Source organism: Neofelis nebulosa, chromosome 15, assembly GCF_028018385.1.
Source record: "Neofelis nebulosa isolate mNeoNeb1 chromosome 15, mNeoNeb1.pri, whole genome shotgun sequence".
Taxonomy (NCBI): Eukaryota; Metazoa; Chordata; class Mammalia; order Carnivora; family Felidae; genus Neofelis; species Neofelis nebulosa.
Genome location: NC_080796.1, coordinates 28,550,849 through 28,572,627, shown reverse-complemented (window position 1 = coordinate 28,572,627; position 21,779 = coordinate 28,550,849). Strand labels below are relative to the sequence as shown.

Here is a 21,779-nt window from a genome sequence, read left to right as displayed (position 1 = left end):
CAATGGCTATAACTTCACCACTCTCTCTCCCACTCAAAAAAGCACATCAAAACGCAAGGAAGGGAGGTAACAATCCAAAAGCACTTTGAATCTGCTCCAGTATTATCATCTGCAAATTTTAGTACAGTCATTAGTAATAATGTATCTGAAAGATGTCTTTCATAACTATGTGTTGAAGTTGAGAAGTGCTAATGAAGTGTAAAGTGCATGGGGCTGAAGTCAAGGGTCAAATCCAGTCTAAGCCAGTTACCAGTGGCCTAAGCAAGTTATTTTAACATGCTCTGAGTCTGGGCTTCCTCATTGTAAATTGGAGATAATACTTTGTAGAGATTTTGTATGGGTCAGAAACAACATATACAAAGCAACTTGTATACATGGTATGAAATTAATGACAGCTAGTATTCCCAGCAGGGTGTATAACCTCAAAATTAGCAGCACTGTGTTACAGAATAATAGTAAGTCTGCTTTTTCTCTCATATGCTAGAAGTGGCCTATAGTTATGCTAAGAAAATACTGCTAAATAAAACACAATCTTTGAGCTCTACCTAGGAAATCTGGGTGCTAGTTCTAGCTATGCTTCTATGAAGTAGTTCAACTTTTTTATTTTATAAAGAATTAGGTTCTGCCTTGAAAGTTAAAACTTTTCCAAGACCATGGTCTAGTGCTTCTTTGCATTAAATTACTCTACTCCCTCTGGGGTGCCTGGGTGGTTCAGTTGATTAAGTGTCCAATTTCAGCTCAGCTCATGATCTCATGGTTCTTGAGTTCAGCCTCGCATTGAGCTCTGACAGCTCAGAGCCTAGAGCCTGCTTTGGATTCTATGTCTCCATCTCTTCTCTCTCTGCCCATCTCCCACTCACACTCTCTCCCTCAAATAAACGTTAAAAAATTTTTTTTAAATAAATTACTCTACTCCCTTGACTTAAAAAATACAGATGATGTGTCATGAAATACTTTTGTTAAACTTTGTTTATAACTGATGTATTAAAAAAATGTTGTCAGGTCTTAAAAACTACTAGAAGTTTCTAATTTTTAAGAAGTCACTATTTCAGACATCAAGTTCTAAATGCACATAAAGAATGAATAAATGAGGTTCACTTAAGAGCCCACTACAAAATGGAAAGTGAGTCATTTCCAAATTTTCACAGAAAGACTTCTTACTTAGAGAAAAGTTCAAGCAGCTACATTAATGCAAGGGTACCAGTGACTTTAAAGAAAAGACTGTTCTAGAATACATCATGTAATTTTCAGGGAGATAAACATTTTAAAAATTACTTGTCTGCTGCAGTAACATCCAAGTCCTAAAATATATTACTATATGAAAAAATCAGTCTTCCAAAATGTATAGCTTGGTTTATTTTTGTAATGGGATACTACTGAAAATACAGCCAAACCCACTGTTTCCTGGCTAAAGGAAAACAAGTGTAAAAGTCTAAAGCAAGCAAAAATTATAAAGTAAACCTTTACCCTTCAGATTCTGCCTCCACAAATACTTCATCTCCATCATCACCTGTTGCTGTTTCATTTGTTGTGGATAAAGTGCCAGTGGACGTTGTCACCATTGGAACCGACTGAGAGGCGTGCTCTGAAGCATCAGAGGTGGTACTCTCAGTAAATACGGTCACTTTAAAATGAAAAGAAACGACAACTTTAACTTGGTGGCTTACCAAATCTTTAGCCAGAAGATGGCTCACAGGTTCCCCTTTTACCAAGAATGCACGTAATCTACCAATCTGCCTGTGATACTTACCAGGGGCTGCCACTTGTAGAGGTGTGGTGGGAACACTTCGGCCACCTGACTCTTCTTCATGAGCTAGGAAGAGGGGTGTTTCATACATTCCTAAACCTAAAGACAATTCTAAATATTAATGAATGATTGAAAGAACATAAAACTGTCAATATGCTAAGTATCTGAAAGAAAAAAAATGAATCAGTGGAGACACACAAGTTTGCTGTAGCCCACTTATTTTGCACATCAGGCAAAAATCAGTCTCTCAAAATGTAAATGTAATCGAAACATATCCTTTAAGTTCACAGACACTCAGAAGCCTTTAAAAAAGTACCTAAGATGCTAGTCCTGTGATTTCATATAAGCTAACTTTATGGAATACCCAACTAAATCAGGTCCTATGTTAGAATCTACTCACCAAAACTACAAGATATGACTCTTCCCCTTTTTGTTAAAGAAACTGAATTTCAAGGAGGCTAATCAACTTTCCCCAAGTTGCAAAACTAGTAGGTGGTAGCATTCCAATTTAAGCCTAGACCTGACTTCCAAGCCTAGGAATTGTCCTATAAAATAAAAAATCATATAAGATTTGAATTTATATAAAAGATACAGTATATGGCTTATATGAGGGTTGTAGATTAATCCTTTATTTTGGGTTTATAAAAGTAGTATGCTTTCCTTATTCACTTACAAAATGCCATACAGCTTCCCACAAATATAGTTGGTTATATGGATGCCGACTGAGGATTAAAAGGCAATTAATTCCACAAAAAGCATAATTCATGTTTAACAGCCAACTAGTATGACTTAACTTAGGGGTCATTTTATGCCACATATTTTACACATTTTATCTTTCTTACTTTCAATGTCAGTAGACAATATCTAATTAATTTTATACCTTTAACTAGAAATGTAAAGTACCAAACTAAACATAAAACATGCTGCATTCCTTCCAACAACTTTAAAATGGCTCATTGTACCTATGTTCAACAAATATTCCTGAATAGTTTGTACACGTATGACATATAGGAGCCAGAAGAAATAAAAATGTAAAATTTGGTCCTTATGCTCAAAGATCTGAGAACTTTGTTGGAAAGGTAAGATTTATATGTAAGGCAATGTTTAACAAGTAGTAAATACAGCTTTTCCCAAAAATCTGCAGAGGAATTACTTAGATATCAATTTTTTAAAAAAGTTTGTATTTGCTCACTTAAAAAAAATCACATCAGAATAGCTTATTACTTGAATACGTGCAAATCCAGGTGATCTAAGCATTTATTTATCTATTTACCTCCTTGAGAAGCAAGCTGGCCAAGATCAGAGTGACTTGAACTTGTCTGTGGCATATCTTCAGGTGGCCCAAACCGGAATCTAGGAACACCAGCAACCTGTGGGGAGCTAAATAGACAAAAATGAATTTAAGATAAAATTTAAAGTTACTTTGTTTAAATCACAATGGTGGGAAACAATATAGAAGGAAGAATAAGCACAAAGTAGGAAGAAAACAGATTAGAAATAAAATTGATTACAGAAATCCTTATAAAAATATTTTCAAAATATCAGTTGTCAATGAATTTAGTAGTAAGATTACATGTGATTTATATATATTTAATTTATCGGTAACTTTCAGCTCTCCTGAACTATGCCTCACATTTCCTGAATCTACTGGATCTCTATCTCCACGTAGATACACTGAAAACAACACAAATCTAAAATGAGAAGTACCAAAAAAGAGTTAGAATGAAGTCATGAGACAAAGTCTTGTCTTGGTTTTCACTGTTGAGTCATAGATAAGTCAGCTCTAGCCCACTTCCTCTCCGAAAGAGCTCATCACACGGCTCCCAAGGTCTAGAAAAAGTCTAGACCCTGTTAGATGGCTAGAAACTTGTCTTCCCCTTGTCCTAATAACATTATCATCCATCTGCCTGCCCATAATCCAGGGTATACAACAGCATTATCTCTTTGCCCACGCCTCACCCTACCCTTCCACCTTCTTTCACTAGCCAGCCACTAATGTTTATGGATTATTCCTCTGTGTTACTCTTAAATCTATTTTCTTTTCCATGTCAACACTATTGCTTTAGTTAAGGATGTTCTCTTTCAGGTGGATTGTTAAACTTATCTTCATAAAATTATTAGAACCTTGCATTCTGACCTATGCAAGAATCTGCTGACTGGCTGTCACTCAGAACCAGCTTACTGGAGTCTCTTTCTGATAGGCTGACTTCCAGAAGGGAAGGGCAGACACTGATCAGTTGGCTTGGAAAGTGTGTTAACCAAGATGAGTTATGGTTAATTGAGCAAGTTTAAAATAGGCTTTGATGGGCATATATTATATGGGCATATATTTTCCCAAGTCTCTGGAACTTTTTCATTCTGGTATTCAAGTACATCCTATTATGCACCTAATACTTTAGCTACAATTAAACGAGTACTTTCACATGGAAAGCTTTTTTATCCTTTAAGAGAAGTGGTTTGGCCCAAGTTAACACAGGTTCTAGAGCCAGAATGACTGGTTCGAAATAATAAACTGCCATTTTCTTGCTGTCTGTTAATATCTCTGTGCTTCCTTATATGTAAAACAGCAACAATAATGGTGTCTAGGCTCATAGCTATAAAGATTAAATAAACAGATTCATGGAAATGCTCAAAAGTGGTAGGTAATTCTTTTCCAAGACTTAATTCAGTGTTGTCCCCATTAAGTCTCATATTCTTTTCCCCTAACTTCTTTGTATTAAAAAGCCTATTGCTTATCCTTTTATTCTCCTAGACTGAGTAGGTGACAATTAGTTTCCTCATATGCTTGGCTTTTGAAATAATGCCATCCTTCACGATCACTGCCATTACCAACACTTTCATCAACATCTGCAAGGCATTTACTACATACCAGGTAATATTCTAACCATGTTAGTGTAAATCAGTTCATTTAATTCCCACAACTTCTATGGTACTAACTACTGTATTATGCCCATTAGTAAAATGAGAATAGAGAATAGAATAGAGAACCTAAATAACCTGACACAGCTGGCAAGCAGTACAGCTAAGTTTCAAACCCAGGCATTCTGACTCCAGAGGCTGTGTTCTTAACCACTGTTATAATGCCTTTAAATTTCAAATTCCTAATGGAAGCAACTATATTTCATTCACCTTTATATCATTTTCCCCAACACTACATCCTCAGCCCTCCTACCCCAGTGCTCAGGACACAATTAGAAGACTCAATAAGTAATGAATCACTCAAATATAAACAAACTGACAGGGAAAAAGGAAGAATATGATTAGTTACAAAATATGTTTCTCGTTCATTAACTTACTGAATTGCTTCAGCAAATCCATCAGTGCGATGTGGTACCACAAGAGTTGGAGTACTGGGAACTGTTCTGTCCTCATCATCAAAAAAGTGCTGCTGCTGAAATGAAGGCAGAAAATGGGAATCAACAGGCACGACAGAAACACATGTATGGACTACGTAAGTATGTGCTGAACAAATGAGTCACTTTCACATAATGGGTAGATAGTTACCATGCCACCTATTCCCGGAGTCAACTGAAGCCCACGTCCTACAGACTGCCTCCGAGTCATCTGAATTCTCTGTGTCAAGAAGGGAATTACATTTGTTTTAAGGAATCAGGCAATGAAACAAGAACCAAATACCAATAGATACAGCTTACTACACTGATCATAACAGCACTGAAATGTTAGCATATAATGTAACCATCAGGGTATCTTTTCAGGAAAAATTGCTTATATTTGCACTGAAGAAATCAGTTTTAAATAGCGATAAATTTTTAAATGTACAGACTGTAATATTGACCAACATATACTTTATTAACCAAAAGACAAAATATTAACCAATATTTAAAACCAATCTCTGATCCTATTTTATTTGTATGTAGCCAATTTACTTTCTATTTCCTTAATTTAAGACATTAGGGAATGTGCCTTTGGATCTTAAAGCTTAATTATTCTTTGTAGCTCAAACAGCAATATGGTATTCACATAAACTGTTGCCCAATTTAGGCAATTCTGAATTGGTAGATTTGGTATATATTGCAGGATCCATACACAATCCATTAAGGCTATATTTTTACCTAATGAGGTTATCTTCATCTGTGGTATTTTAGAAGAATCTACACCTGACAGTTTTCAGTACACTATAATGCAGGGTAAGAGTCAAGCTAGATTAGTAACAGCCTTTGTAGTTTTCCTGCTGTTTCTGTAAGAGTTTCTGATTAAGAGATGTTCAACCCTATTACAAAGAGTGCTACATGCTAAAGGGTCATGAATGCTTTCATTAATTAGGAAAATGAAAATTAGTATGTATGAATGAAACAAAAGGAGAGAAAAAAATGTTCTGTTAAGCAGAATAGCAATTTCCTTTTGAAGAAAAAACATGCGCACCATAGAAAAGGAAACCTTCAAAATACATGGTGGTCTACTGCTAAAATAAAATTTACTTTAATTAAAACCGCAGAAACCCTTTTCCTTTTTTTAACCTTTAGAAAAAGTGACCAGACCTTTATTTGTTATGACTGTAACCATTTCAATTTATACACAACTTTTAGTAAGCCTTGCCTTTCTAAACCTTGCTTCACTTATGAAGTAAATTACTGCCATATTTTAAGGAAAAGAAGTAAGAGATTAGTTTCAGTTCAAAAAACTTTATAAAAATATGCTAAAACGTTAAAAAGTTCATTTAACTTCTGGAAAAAATTGTATCTAACAGAAAGGAGGAGAGATAAAGCCAAGATTTTTAGTTTATTTTTCAGATTGACCAGTACTTTTAATACCTGAACTGGTGGTCCCAATTCTTGAGGTGGAGCATGAATGGTCAGGCGTGGGGGCAGAGGGTGTGGAGGGCGTCTGGGAGACTGAGGTGCTCGAGGAGTCTGTCTTTCAGATGCTGATGATGGCTGTTGTTCTCTAGAAATGTCCTGGGAAAAAGATGGCTCCGCAGTACCTGCACTGCCTTCACCTAGAGGAAAAGAGAAGCTTATTTTGAACTATTAAATTTATCACAGAATAATTTGGACAATCCCTTAGAAGTATAAATTTTGCCACTAGGAATGTTCGCCTCACTAATACTTTCAGAAGGAAAGCAGTGAGGTGTGGACAATGGGAGTGCAATTATCAGCTGTGCAGCCTTAGGCAAGTCCCTTAACCTCTCTGAGTCTATTTCTCTGGTTGGTTAATGGAACCAGCTAAAAAATACTTCTGTATTTTCGGTTTCTTAAACTTGTAATTTCAATGTCTTGATCTTCAGATGTCTAGGTCTTCTACATACATGGTAAAAACGACAGAAGCTGTTTCCCACTGGGAAAGTAAATAGGCTATCACAGAATTTAGCAGTTTTAAAAGTCTGAGGTCTGGAATCAGATTCTAGCTATAACATTTAATAGCTATGTGATCTTTTTTTTTTCCCTCTTCTTTTTTAAGTAATCTCTATGCCCAATGTGGGGCTCAAACTCACAACCCCGAGATCAAGAGCTGCATGTTCTACCGACTGCATGTCCTGAGCCAGCCAGGTGCCCCTCTCAGATTCTTAATTGGTACCTAAACTGATAAGCTCATTGTAAGAATATAGTTGACTCTTGAACAACACGGTTTTGAACTGCACAGGTCCATATGTGCAGATTTTTTACAGTGCAGTACAATAATTATATTTTCTCCTCATGATTGTCTTAATAATGTTTTCTTTTCTCTAGCTTACTTTATTAAAAGAATACAGTATATGATACAATATATAAAAACATGTTAATTGTTTTATGATATCACTAAGGCTTCTAGGTCAACAGCCATTAGTAGTCAAATTTTGCGGGGGGTCAGAAGTTATACTTGAATATTTGACAATACAGGGGGTTTGGCATCCTTAACCCTGGCATTGTTCAATTTAATATTAAGTACAGTTGCTCAGGAAAAGCATTCTTTCTGTAACTTTTTGGCGACATACCAAATACATCCACTAACTTATTTTTATCCAGATCACTAGGCCTATTTTTGTTTGATTGTAAAAAAGAAAGTCTCCAGTAAGTATTCAATGAACATCTATTATATGCTTTGTATCTAGAAAAAAAATGGCTACCAACATTGGCCCTGAAAAGACTTAACTTTCAGTGATAATACTTAAAAGGGCAAAACATATTTCTTCCTGTATCCCAACTATGTGACACATAAGATGTTTCTTAAATCTATGAAATGTTTTATAAAATGTAAATTATGACCCCAAATTATCATTAATCTCTCTCCTTATGCCCCTTAAAAAGTAATACTATGTTTTAGTATATGGTTTAATATTCATTAGTTTATTTTTTTTCCTAAAAAATTTAAAAGCTGAAAGGTTGCCTATGCCCTTGCTTTATCTTAATTCACATGAGCACATACCACGCATTTATTTTTTAAGTTCATTTATTCATTTTGAAAGAGAGAGAGAAAGTAAGGGAGAGAAAGGTAGGGAAAGAGCGAATCCCAAGCAGGCTCCGCACTATCGGCACAGAGCCGACGTGGGGCTTGAACTCACAAACTGCAAGATCATGACCTGGGCCAAAGTCAAGAGTTGGACATTTAACCCACCAAGCCACCCACAAGCCCCATACCTTGCATTTTTAAATGTGCAGGTTTATACAGAAATTCAGACACAGTTTTCCCAATAGTCCACATATATAAGGCTTTATTACATTACCCTTTATGATTTTGGCTCAGTATTATTTATAAAACCAGGAATTCTTTAAAAAAACCACCAATTCTTTAAAACACATTTAAAAATGTTCTAAAATAAATTTTTCTATGATTTCCAGAATCCTTTAATACCTACAACATTTCAGTGAGGTCTGGACTCATCCTCTCAAACATTTAACAAAAAGCATGTTACGATGACCACAGTATCTTTTATTCAACGGAAAACCGGTAAACATTGCAAAGCTCCAACACCCACAAATCCTAAATGTACAGCTTGATTTAGATGACCTCTTCTGGCTGTGAACTGCTATTACCACTGTTAGAGGCCCCTGACTGAAGTTTTTCCACTTAATAAAAACAGCAGCAACACGTTACATTTACAATACTTTACAGACTTCGGAATGTTTGAATCTTACAAAAGTCTGATGTGGCAGCAAAGACAGTATAATGACTTTAGTGATAAATATAGTGGACTTTACATGAGAGAATAACAAACCTAGAATAAGCTAATCTCTTGCTTGCTAATTTACTAACCAAGTTTCATTCCTTACATGATAATCAAATGCTATCCTCGTTTAGAAGATATTACCAGAAATATTCAATTAAAAAAGGTCTCCTTAAAAAAAGTCTCACCACTGTTCTGAGAATCAGCAGCTCTCTGATTACTTTCACCTCCACCCATACTTTCTTCTGTTTCTGTACCTGGATCAGTTCCATCACCACCCTAAAAACAAAATATGAGGAGTAAGTGTAAATATATTAGTTACCTTAAAAACATCATAACCAAACTAAACCACAATAACAACAAACAAATCCAAAGGTCTAAGAAGTGTTAGTGTTCTGACAACACAGGCCTCTGTATACCCTTGGAAAACAGTTTTTCTAGCAAGTTCTTAATTCTAGCCACTTACCTCAGCATCATCAGCTTCATATCCATCATTGCCATCTGCGCTACCAGTGCCTTCGTTACTATCTTCACCCTCATCTCCCATCCCTGTGTCATCCTCATCATCATCCTCGTCTTCCTCATCTTCTTCATAATCCTAGCAGAAAAATTCCCAAGGAAAAACAAAGATCTTTGATGTAGCACACATATTCTGCACATCCTAACGGCGTGTTTAAAAATTTCAATAGGGGTGCCTGGGTGGCTCAGTCAGTTGAGGGACCGACTTCGGCTCAGGTCACGATCTCACAGCTCATGAATTTGAGCCCCGCGTCGGGCTCTATGCTGACAGCTCAGAGCCTGGTGCCTGCTTCCGATTCTGTGTCTCCCTCTCTCTCTTCCCCTAACCCCCTTGTATTCTGTCTCTGTCTCAAAAATAAATACACATTAAAAAAAAAAATTTCAGTGACACACCATTGATCAGGATACAGGAGTTGTCCTGAGAGTTATATGGAATTATGTCAGTGGCAGCAAATAGCACAACTGTGAGGTTTACTGGAATGAGTACTATAATAATCAGTTCTGTATCCTAACTGTTGACATGAGATCAGTTCAAAGATCAAAGCTCTGAGATGTCCAAAAAGTGTTAGGTGGTCCACTTGATTCTCAATTTAAAAAGTGGCACTGAAGAAAAAACATGATGGAATTATACTAAACTATGAGCCTTTAAAAACCACTGTTTGATTAATGAAAGAATCTCAAATGAATGGTTATCAATAAGGATTAATTCCCAAAATAAAAAATAAAGTTTCACTTAAAATATGCTTCAATTAGCAAAAAACCAAACACACACAAAAGACACAAAAAAACCTTCCATTATTCTTGAAAAAAATTATGTGACTAAACAAGAAAAAAAAACCCTTTTTTTATCTCCAGAAATGACAGAGCTTACAATTAAATCCAGTTAGTTGTCAGTATCAGTAATATTTAAAACTAAGTTCAATTAATTTAACAAATTTACCAAATCCTAAAAGGGCTTAGCAATTAAAAAAAAAGATGGACTTTTCATCACTTGTTCTATGCTCAATTCCATTATAAAATGTTAATTTCAGAACTATTGGGATAAAAAAAGCAAAATAACCTATTTAAACTGACAGGGAAGCAGATGTTACTGGTTGATGAATTAGCAGTCTTAAGGATTGGAGCATTTCATCCAGCAGTTTAAAAATAATGGATGATTTACCTCATGTTCTCCATCATTTTCATCATCATCCTCTTCTTCATCGTCACTGTCAATTACAATGACATCATCTCCTTTGCCTTGACCATCTTGGGATGAAGTTGTCGTTTGCTGATCTGACTGAAGGGGTCCAAGGTCTATTTGTAGAGACTGAGAGGTTTCTTCACTGTCTTCCATCGGAGTATAATCTCCCTGGGTAACTCCCTTATAAGAGTGAAAAAAAAAATACAAAGAAAAACAATTTTTTTTAAAGTAAAATATACTTAAAACTATCAGTGAGATACTGTATATCTAAGACAAAAAAACACTTGTGGACTAGTAGCATTTTGTTTTTAAAACGTGATTTTTAGGGGCGCCTGGGTGGCTCAGTCAGTTAAGTGTCCGACTTCGGCTCAAGTCATGATCTCACGGTCCGTGAGTTCGAGCCCCGCATCGGGCTCTGGGCGGACAGCTCAGAGCCTGGAGCCTGCTTCAGATTCTGTGTCTCCCTCTCTCTCTGACCCTCCCCTGTTCATGCTCTGTCTCTCTCTGTCTCAAAAATAAATAAACATTAAAAAAATAAATAAAAATAAAATAAAATGTGACTTTTATTAAAAGAAGAATTAATTTGAAACACATGCTAAAGAAAATAAATCGGGTTTCTTTACCGTCTTCTTGTAGAGGAAGCATTATAAACCCACTGAGTAATACTCCAATACAAAAAAATGCATAGATACAGATATATGTGTATGCAAACCGGCATGATAGTGTACATCAGTGTTGTCCAACAGAAACACAATGTGATCCACGATGTGATTCACACATGTAATTTTCAATTTTCTAGTAGTCATTTAAAAAATGAAAACAAGTGAAATCAGTTTATATTCTTAATATATACAAAATATTATTTCAATATGTAATCAAACTAAGAATTTTAAAGTAGATATTCCACCTTTTAAAATTTATAATTAAGTCCTTTATTATCCAATGTAGATTTTTATACTCACAGTCTATCTCAATTCAGACTAGCTCTATTTCAAGTGTTCAACAGCCAATGTGGTTAGTTGACAGTGTAGTTGCAGACCAAAGTCAAAAAAAAAAAATATTCACAGGCTTGCAACTTATTATCAAAAAAAAATTTATTCCCCAAACCAGAAATAGCTTGGAAAACACACTAAACAAAATAAGCTATTATTATTGTCTTTTTTTAAAACAGCTGCCTTTTTAAGACAATGTTTACTTATTTTTGAGAGAGAGAGAGAGAGAGAGAGAGACAGAGGGAGAGAATCAGTGGGGGAGGGGCAGAGAGAGGGGGGCACAGAATCCGAAGCAGGCTCCAGGCCTCGAGCTGTCAGCACAGAGCCTGACGCAGGGCATGAACTCATGATCCACAAGATCATGATGGGAGCCAAAGTCGGATGTTTAACTGAATGAGGCACCCAGGTACCCCTATTATTATGGTCTTTTTTACAAAGGTGCTTCTATCCCTAATAACTCAGTATACTGTTCTCAAACCATGTTAAAGACATTAGACGTGAATATAATTCTTTGCTTAATTCACCCTCACAATTCTATCTTGTTAGTCTCTGAAATCAACTGTAATTTAAGCTTTATTTTTGTTATTTACTATAAAAAATTAAATGACTACTTTTTGGTTAAGCACTCAGCAAAATCTATTTTTTATACAAGCCCAAAGCAATGTCTTGTGAATTCCTTCACAAAGATTATATTTGCTGTAATGGGAAAAAATGAGTAATTTATGGTATAATTAAAAATGTGCTTCAAAGTGACAGGCTTATTTCAAGAAAAGCAATGCTTACAAAGAACATCTGCTTCAATGTCAGAAAACCAGAAAAATGAACTGTTACACATTAGTAGATAATGCTAAAAGTGGAATGGAATGCCAAATGGTACTTCTGAGTCACAGGCAATTTTGCCAATCTCAAGAAAAAACTTTGTACAGAAGACTTTAGTATAATTTGACCAAGTGTGGCAAGAAATTACAAATTCAAGTATTATTTCAAAACTGTTATTATGCTTTTCAGATATGACACTCTGAAAGACACGTGAAATGGAGGTCATTTAGAGTACTATGCACTCATCTTTAAGGTTTAGTTTTCTGCTTTAATTAAGGAAAATAGGGAAAATTAACTTAAAAATTAATACATCTAAGAAACCAAAATTCACTTGCAATCTATGGTTGCTTATGATCTGCTTGAAACAATCCCTTAATTTTATATAGATAATTTTAGAATAAATGATCCTAAAAATTTATCCAGACAGCACATACTATTTCAAGCTGAGGAGTATAACTAGAAACTAGACAGCCTAAGTTTAAGTCCCAGCTCCAGTGCTATCAGAAGTTGAGTATGTTACTTACCTGAGCATCATATAATAGGGCTGCTGAGGATTAAATTGGCTATTAACTGCTAATTTCTTAGAACACTTGGGATGCACAGTAAGGAATTATATTAATTATCAGTTGTTAAACTATTAATATTACTATATTACGAATTCTCAATTATTGTGGCAGAGGGATGAAAGAAAAGTAGTAGTACCTAAAACAGTATCTATTACAATTTGTCAAAGCTGATTTCATTCATGAAATGCAACAATTTATTACTTTAAATGTTTTACTTACTTCTCCAATGGAATCTTGAGAATCTTGGTTGTATACTTGAGTCTCTACCTCTCCATCAGTACTTTCTTCTGCCATAACTTCTTCCTGAATAATAATACAAAGTGTATTAACCAGATCAATTCACTAGATGAAGAGTTACCTGCTCAGCTAGTTTTCCCAAAATAAAAACTTAAATCTATAATTTTATGAAGCTGCTCTTACATTACATACATACAACAGAAATGCTCTTACATTTGTATGATATAACCAACCACAGTTCTCTTCAGTATAAACAAGTTTATAAACACTAATTAAATACATGCTAATGAAATTAACTTAGTAGTTTTAATGTTTCATGGTAAAACTTAATTCATTACAATTTTAGCTTCAACAAAAGAAAATAAAGGAACACAGTTTTGGTTAATCTGAGAAAAAGATGGCAGGTAACAGTTTAAAATGTCCATGAGATGATAAACTCCTTATTCTTTGATTAGAAAAAATAACCATTCATTCCATTGAAATGGAATACAACTTAAGTTTTTATAACTGTCTTTTTTTAATTGAAATGGGAAATAATTCAGTCAAAACATATGCCAAGAATTATAAACAAATGTTGGCAAAGCAACAATACCTGAGCTGCCAGTTGAAGCTTTGCAGTAAGTTCAACAAGAGTTTTCCAAGTAATGGATTTTGGCTCCAACAGGTCCATGCACCTAATAATGTGACTGAAAGACTTACCTCAGTTCCTACAGGGGTAACACTTTTCAACTTCTTTGGAAGAGGCATTTCCACGGTATCATCAGAGACTTGGTCTGATGCTTCTATGGTGCTATCCTCTTCCTCTTCACGTGTCCGTTTAGGCAAAGAAGAACTTGGGGTAGCCGAAACTTTGAAATTACATAATTAAAATCTTGAATTAGAGGATAACAAACTCAATGAAACAAAGTTAGTTTTTGAAACATTTTGGTCGTTTAACTGAAGAAAGATACAGTAAACACTTAACTGAACAGTTCAACGTAATTTATTCCTGCTAATATATGTGTAAGCAAAGAGTAACTGGGGTGCCTGTGTGGCTCAGTTGGCTAAGCGTCTGACTCTTGATTTCAGCTCAGGTCATGATCTCATGGTTGTGAGATGAGCCCAGAGTTGCACTCCAAACTCTGTTTAAGATTCTCTCTCCCTCTCCCTCTTACTCTCCTCCACACACCTGCTCTCAATCAATGGTCTTATACTATCAATCTTAAATGTGGTTAATAAACCCCATCAACTTTTACAGCAATGCATTTGATTCACGGTGTACTGATGTATAACTGCTATTCACAAAGTTTACATAGGGCCTTCTATTGCTATAAAATCCAAGACTCCTTGGATAAAAAAATTTACACTGTTTGTTTAGATTTGAAAATCCTTATATGGTCTCCTACATGTTTTTTTCCTCTCAGGACCTGTATTAAGTTACATATAATGTTATGGGGTTGTATCACCTTTAAAACCAGTCAAAATAACTGGAAGAGAAGAAAGATCTTAATGACAAAAATGAGTGATCTAGTAGTAAACACGAAATGAAGTGTTAGGAATCCATTCATCCTTCTTAACCCCATTTAGAAAACAAGTATGTACAAAGAATACTCAAGATGTGTATCGTATCCAAGAAAATACAATGCACAGGTCTACTCTAACTTGCTTTTAAAATTATCAAAAAAAAATTAAAAATTAAAACAAAATAAATGAAATTAAGCTTACCAGTGCCAAATACTGCTGTGGAAGTAGAAGGCCGCTCAACTGGCGAACTCTGTACAACTTCTACTATGTTGGGGGACAGCTCTTGATTTGCAGGCTCTATCTGAGGATGACTCTGCTGGGTGGGTTGCACAAAAGCTGTAGCCTGCGTTTGTTGCTGAACGGTTAAAATGGGTTGAGGGATCGAAGGCTGGACATTAGGACTAGTAGAACGAACAGAACCACTTGCACTTCCAAACACTGGAACATGTTCCACAGGCCCTTCTGACTGCATCGCTGAAAAATAATTATAATATTTAATATATGAAGTTTCCTATTCTTAGCAAACTTGGATTTTTCCCTCCCTACTATGTTACAGGTAACATTTTACAGTTATTTGTGTATGTATCTCTCACCACTCACTAGGCAAAAACAGTGTGGGTAAAGGTAATTAATGTATTCTGCATTTTTGTGTTGCCTATGTGACTGACATGGTAGTGTGCAGTTTGGTGGTTGAATTAAATAAGTCTCTAAAACTCTTTGCATCTATGATTTTATTTAAATCATAACCAAGTAAGATAAATTAAGAAGATCAAAGACAAATTACACAGTTTTATTATTAGTAATGAGTAAGAAACTAGCCATGGGAACAAAGTGAAGAAAATACTGAAATGGTCAGACAGTTTCAGTGAAAGAGTGGTGTCTGCGTTGAACCAGTGGTTTAGTATGCTTTCCAAGGTGGCTTTCATATCATCTTCCTAAGCCACTAGAAGTAAATATGTTGGCCTTAGAAAAACATGCTATGTACTTATAGTTGTATTATTTTCCTCCTCCTTCAGCTTAAAAACAATAACAACAACAACCAAAAACACAAAGCAGAAAGAAAGGGAAGGAAGGAGGAAGGAAATTCACTGCATTAACAAGTATCCTGGGAGGCACACACTTGAAAATATTAACTGCCCACTTTTACTATATGTTTGTCTTTAGCTTTAGTGGAAGCCTTATTTACCCTTGAACTTACTGTTATCTTCTCATAATAAATTTAAATGAGTAGTCAGTCTGATCAGATTTATTATTTTACTTACCTTCCTGTGATTCCACTTGTGTAGTGGGCATCACTGTAGCTGTTGGGGTTGTAGTAGGATTTGTAACAGTTGCAGGTGTGACCATTGGGCGGATACTAGCCCTGGGTGTTGACTTATTCCCAGCCATAGCTGCAGCTGTCACTTTACTTGGAGTAGACACAACAGGAGTTGGCTTGATATTGGCTGTTGGTGGGTCTGATGTGCTGGCACTTAGGGGAAAATGCAAGAATAATGATTCATATAAAGTTACTATAAATACTTCTTATAAAGTACATATATTCTATCAAAACAAAAAGTGCCACATAAAGTAATCTGGATAAAGAACAAAACTGGAGGTACCACAATCCCAGATTTCAAGATACTGTAGCAGGTACACCTGGGGTGGCTTAGCTGGTTAGGCATCCGACTCTTGACTTTGGTTCAGGTCATGATCCCAGGGATGTGGGATCAAGGCCTGAGTCAGGTTCTATGGGGTTGACAGGATGGAGCGTGCTTGGGATTCTCTCTCCCTCTCTTCGCCCCTCCCTGCTCACATGCACATGCTCTCTCTCATATAACTCTTAAAAAAAAAAAAAAAAAAAGGATATACTGCAGTACTCAAAACAGTATGGTACTAGAACATGAACAGACACAAGATCAATGGAACAGAATAGAAAGCCCAGAAATAAACTCATGATTATATGATCAATTAATCCATAACAAAGGAAGCATGAATACACACAGAGAAAAAGACAGTCTCTTTAACAAATGGTTGAGAAAACTGGACGGCTATATGCAAAATAATGAATTTCTTTTTTTTTTTTTTTTTTTTTAATTTTTTTTTTTTCAACGGTTTTTATTTATTTTTGGGACAGAGAGAGACAGAGCATGAACGGGGGAGGGGCAGAGAGAGAGGGAGACACAGAATCGGAAACAGGCTCCAGGCTCCGAGCCATCAGCCCAGAGCCTGATGCGGGGCTCGAACTCACGGACCGCGAGATCGTGACCTGGCTGAAGTCGGACGCTTAACCGACTGCGCCACCCAGGCGCCCCAAAATAATGAATTTCTTATACCACACACAAAAATAAACTCAAAATGGAATAAAGACCTAAATATGAGACTTGAAACCATAAAAATCCTGGAAGAGAGCACAGGTAGTAATTTCTCTGACATTGGACATAGCAGCATTTTTCTAGGTATGTCTCCTGAAGCAAGAAAAGCAAAAGCCAAAAAGTTAAACTATCAGGACTACATAGAAATTAAAAAAAAAAAAACCCTCTACACAGCAAAGGAAACAATCGACAAAACCAAGACACTGTACTGAATGGAGACGATATTAGTAAATGATACATCTGATAATGAGTTAATCTCCAAATCACATAAACAAATAATTCAATTAAAAAATGGGCAGAGGACAAGAACAGACATTTCTCCAAAGAAAACATACAAATGGCAACAGACACATGAAAAAGTGCTTAACACGACTAATCATCAGGGAAATAGAAATCAAAATCAAAATGAAATATCACCTCATACAAATCTGAGTGCTAGTATTAAAAAGACAAAAAATAACAAGAGTTGGCAAGGATGTGGAGAAAAGAGAGCACTCATGCACTGCCAATAGGACTGTGAACTGGGGCACCTGGGTGGGTCAGTCAGTTAAGTGTCTGACAATGGCTCAGGTCATGAACTCTCAGTTTGTGAATTCGAGCCCCGTGTCGGGCTCTGTGCTGACAGCTTGGAGCCTGGAGACTGCTTTGGATTCTGTGTCTCCCTTTCTCTCTGCCCCTCCCCTGACTATGTTCTGTCTCTCAAAAATAAAAAAATGTTAAAAAAAAAAAAAAAAAGAGAATGTCAATTGGTGTAGCCACTCTGGAAAACAATACGGAGGGCCCTCAAAAAAATTAAAAATAGAATTACCATATGATCCAGTAATTCCACTAGTGGGTATTTACACCCACTGAATATGAAAACACTAATTGGAAAAGATATATGCACCCTTGTGTTTACTGCATTATTTACATTAGCCAAACTATGAAAGCACCCCAAGTATCCATCAACAGATGAATGAATAAAGGAAATATGGTATATATACACAGTGGAATATTACTCAGCCATAAAGAAGACTGAAATCTTGCCATTTGTAACAACATGGATGGATTTAGAGTGAAATAAGTCAGCTAGAGAGAGATAAATACCATATAATTTCATTCCTATGTGGAATTTAAGAAATAAAATAAATGAACAAAGGAAAATAGAGACAAAAAACAGACTCTTAAATATAGAGAACCAGAGGGGAGGTGGCAGGGTAGGAGGGTAAAACAGATGAAGGGGATGAAGAGTACACTTATGTAGTGATGAATAACTAAGGTAGAGAATTGTTGAATCACTATATTGTATCCCTGAAACTAATACAATACTGTATATTAATTACACTGGAATTAAAAAGAATAAAAACAAAAAACACCAAGTTGTACACTGAAGTAGCTGAATTGTGGGGTTTAATTTTATCTCAATAAAGCTGTTATTAAAATAAATAATAATAATAATAAAGAGCACTATGTGTTTCCTCAAGGGAGTGTTTAGTAGGTACAATTGTGTATGAGCTCAGACCCTGTATTCAGTTTTTCCTAACACTGCTTTGGGTACTTTTGGCAACCTTGAAAAAAAAAAAAGTTATAGAGTGCAATTCTGTATTTTTTGTTCACTAAGTGTTTCAAAAGTCTTAGTGAAAAAGTTTTGAATTTAAGCATTAAAAACTACAGTAAATGCTCTACGATCGTGCATCCTGATAGTGTTCTGTTTGTCACTGAACTCAGGTCTTAGCCTAGCCTCTGAAATTTGTTATCACAGAACATCACAGAGAATATCAGTAGCCTTGCTGAAGTCTAAAAGATAAAAGATAATCTTGTTTCTTTTGTCACAAAGGTCTACCTGAGAGGACTGAAAGGATGCTGAAAACAAGAGTCCTGGAAAAAAAGAGTTGCAACTACAGGATGCAGTTTTGTACAGATAAACAGCTCTTTAGTACATAATTTTATAATATAGATTTGTTTTCTCCTCCAAGATCACTAACTCTTGCCTGAACTTTATTTTTTTTTTTCAACGTTTTTTTTTTTTTTTTTTTTTTTTTAATTTTTTTTTCAACGTTTTTTATTTATTTTTGGGACAGAGAGAGACAGAGCATGAATGGGGGAGGGGCAGAGAGAGAGGGAGACACAGAATCGGAAACAGGCTCCAGGCTCTGAGCCATCAGCCCAGAGCCCGACGCGGGGCTCGAACTCACGGACCGCGAGATCGTGACCTGGCTGAAGTCGGACGCTTAACCGACTGCGCCACCCAGGCACCCCACTTGCCTGAACTTTAAAGGAAATAAAAACAGATAAACTGTGACAGAACTAAAACTCACATTCCTCTTTCACCAGAAGCTGGAGTTGTTTTCAATGTGATCTGCCTCTGCTGTTCTGGGACCTATAAAAAGAAAATTATGGATTATTTTGTCTACGCTACAAGAGTTCACTAAACAATGCCATCAAAATATTTTACTTTTATTAATTCTCTCTGTATACTTTGTTTACCCAAAATTTACTGATAAAGGCCTCTAAATCATCAGACACCTTCAAGCACAATGTACAAGGACAAAATGATTTGTCATTTACACAGAATTAGCTAACTACCTTAGTAGTAGGTTCTTGAGGCTCATCTCTCTGCTCAAGGTGTCTCTCTTGATGCTCCCGGAGTTCTCTTTCCAAGCGACTAATTCGACCTTCATACTGGGACTTAAGAGCAGTCATTCGAACATCCAATTCATCTTTCTGCTGATCTAAGGCTCCATTCCTTTGTTTAAGCTCCTCATTTTCTTTAGTTAGCTGATCTTTTACACCTAAAGAAGAAATCACATGATTCTATTATTATAATCAAGCAATGGAAGTAAAGAACCTTTATGCATTTCATAGGTACACAAAGGTTGTATCAGATTCTATTCCTTAGCTTTAACATCTACAATTAATTCTAATACACAATACATCTGAATAAATAAACATCTACATAGATCTATATTTACTACTCCAATATAAAAAATACTGTACCATAAAAATGTGTAACTATCTCTAAGATCTCATAAAGATAAAGGATACAGCATAAACTGTAGTCAGTGTAAGTCCTTTTATAAATATAGCTTTTAATATTTCAATACATTACTAAAATACAAGGTTATAAATTCCAAAATTTTCATTTCATACAACCTATAACATACTTAAAAATAATCAGGTAACTTTACTTTTTTTTAATGAAATAAGTTGCTGGGACACTATATTACAGATCATTAAAAAAATTGCTTACAATAAAACCCAGATGATTGGGCATTTTATTTACCCACTAAACAGAACAGCAAGCAAAGTGCAATTAGTTCCCAAGCATTCCAGCACTGGGTCCTTCACAAATCGGACATGATATTCTCCACAAAGGGCTGGAGGAGCCCCCAGAAAAGTAAGGCACAGAAAAATCAGTGGGCTAGTAAGAGCCAATGCTATCTAGGAATTTACAGAAGGCCTCTTGACAAAGCACACAGCGGACCCAAAGGATCTCCCAACAGATGGCAGAAACAGACACACAATAAAGGAGAAGGACCACAGTACTTCCTATTACCAGCCAAAAATTAGGAAAAACTTCATAAATAGATCAGGGACATCCTCATCATTTGAAAATTAAGACTGTTCTAATTTTGTGTCTAAGAGAAATCAACCTAATATTTAAGTACAAACTCTAGCATATACAGAAATTTACCAGCTAAATGTGCAATTTTTGATTTTGCTGCTACAATGGCCTTTCTTGTTTTTTCTTCCTTTTCAGTTATCTGCTGTCGGAGTTGCTCCTCTTGTGTGGTTCTATCTTGAAGATCCTGGCGGAGTCGTGAAAGCTCAGACTGAAGCTGCACAGTCTGTTCCTGCAGATTTCTTGCTTCTGTCTCTTTTTCAGATAATGTCTTTTAAAAGAAAGCAAAGTATTCATGTAATTCAATTATACCAATATAAACTGTACACCCTGCAGACTTAACATGTAAAACTTATTAATTTGCTTATTTAAATGGAAATATAAATGTAAAATGTGGTCAAACCATTCAAGTGGATACCTGAAGACGATTAGATACTATTTACACACATGTCATTCACGTATAAAAGATAAATATCCATAAAAAAGATAATAAAAATGCTTCCATATAACAAGAGAAACTGTCAGTGTTTAACACATATTTCAAGTATTTAACAAGGAAACAATTAGGGACACATACACTCTTCACTACTCTCAGTCATACCTTCTGCAGATTCTCTACTTGACTCTCCAGTGATTTTGACTTTGTTTCAGCTTGATTGAGGGTTTCTTTGAGCTCCTGCATTTCCTGGACTGAGACATGCTGTTCCTGGTGGTCTCCAGAAGATTGAGCCGAGGTCTCCATGGCCTAAGATGACAAACAGTAATAATATACTTCCACATTTATATTCAATAATTCCACTTCCAAAAGTTCATCTAAGGTAATAATCACAACTATGCAAAGAAATTTACCTTAAAAGGTATTCATAAGTGAATTTTCTATGGAATAACTCTAATGTCTGAAAGGAAGATGTATTAGTTAAGCAAGTTAGAGTCTTCTATACAACTGGATAATAGCCATCTAATCAAAATGATGCTGCACTATCGATGGATCTCTGACATACAAATATATTTTCACAATAACCCATTAAGTGAAATAGCACTCAAGTGCTAATGCAGTCAATACTAAGGGGTAATAATTTTGGACATTTTTACATTTTATTTATTTTTTTATTTGAGAGAGAGAAAGAGTACACATGTGCAAGTCTAGGTCAGGGAG

General features: G+C 35.6%; 1 protein-coding gene across 2 annotated transcripts in view; it reads right to left on the bottom strand.

Moving 5' to 3' along the window:
• Positions 1-21,779, bottom strand: part of TPR (translocated promoter region, nuclear basket protein) — a 63,931-nt gene that overhangs the window by 3,978 nt on the left and 38,174 nt on the right. The window contains exons 32-48 of one of the 2 annotated variants that reach the window (XM_058701314.1): positions 21,225-21,368; positions 20,696-20,894; positions 19,588-19,793; positions 19,320-19,381; positions 15,931-16,139; positions 14,870-15,142; positions 13,865-14,013; positions 13,148-13,231; positions 10,531-10,731; positions 9,316-9,447; positions 9,038-9,128; positions 6,520-6,704; positions 5,252-5,320; positions 5,044-5,135; positions 3,021-3,127; positions 1,751-1,846; positions 1,468-1,624 (exon numbers count right to left, since the gene is read on the bottom strand). In XM_058701314.1, the coding sequence (XP_058557297.1) occupies positions 1,468-1,624; positions 1,751-1,846; positions 3,021-3,127; positions 5,044-5,135; positions 5,252-5,320; positions 6,520-6,704; positions 9,038-9,128; positions 9,316-9,447; positions 10,531-10,731; positions 13,148-13,231; positions 13,865-14,013; positions 14,870-15,142; positions 15,931-16,139; positions 19,320-19,381; positions 19,588-19,793; positions 20,696-20,894; positions 21,225-21,368 (2,456 nt within the window). Of the gene's footprint in view, positions 1-1,467; positions 1,625-1,750; positions 1,847-3,020; positions 3,128-5,043; positions 5,139-5,251; positions 5,321-6,519; positions 6,705-9,037; positions 9,129-9,315; positions 9,448-10,530; positions 10,732-13,147; positions 13,232-13,864; positions 14,014-14,869; positions 15,143-15,930; positions 16,140-19,319; positions 19,382-19,587; positions 19,794-20,695; positions 20,895-21,224; positions 21,369-21,779 lie in introns of both variants that reach the window. The other variant, XM_058701315.1, reaches the window with a different exon arrangement.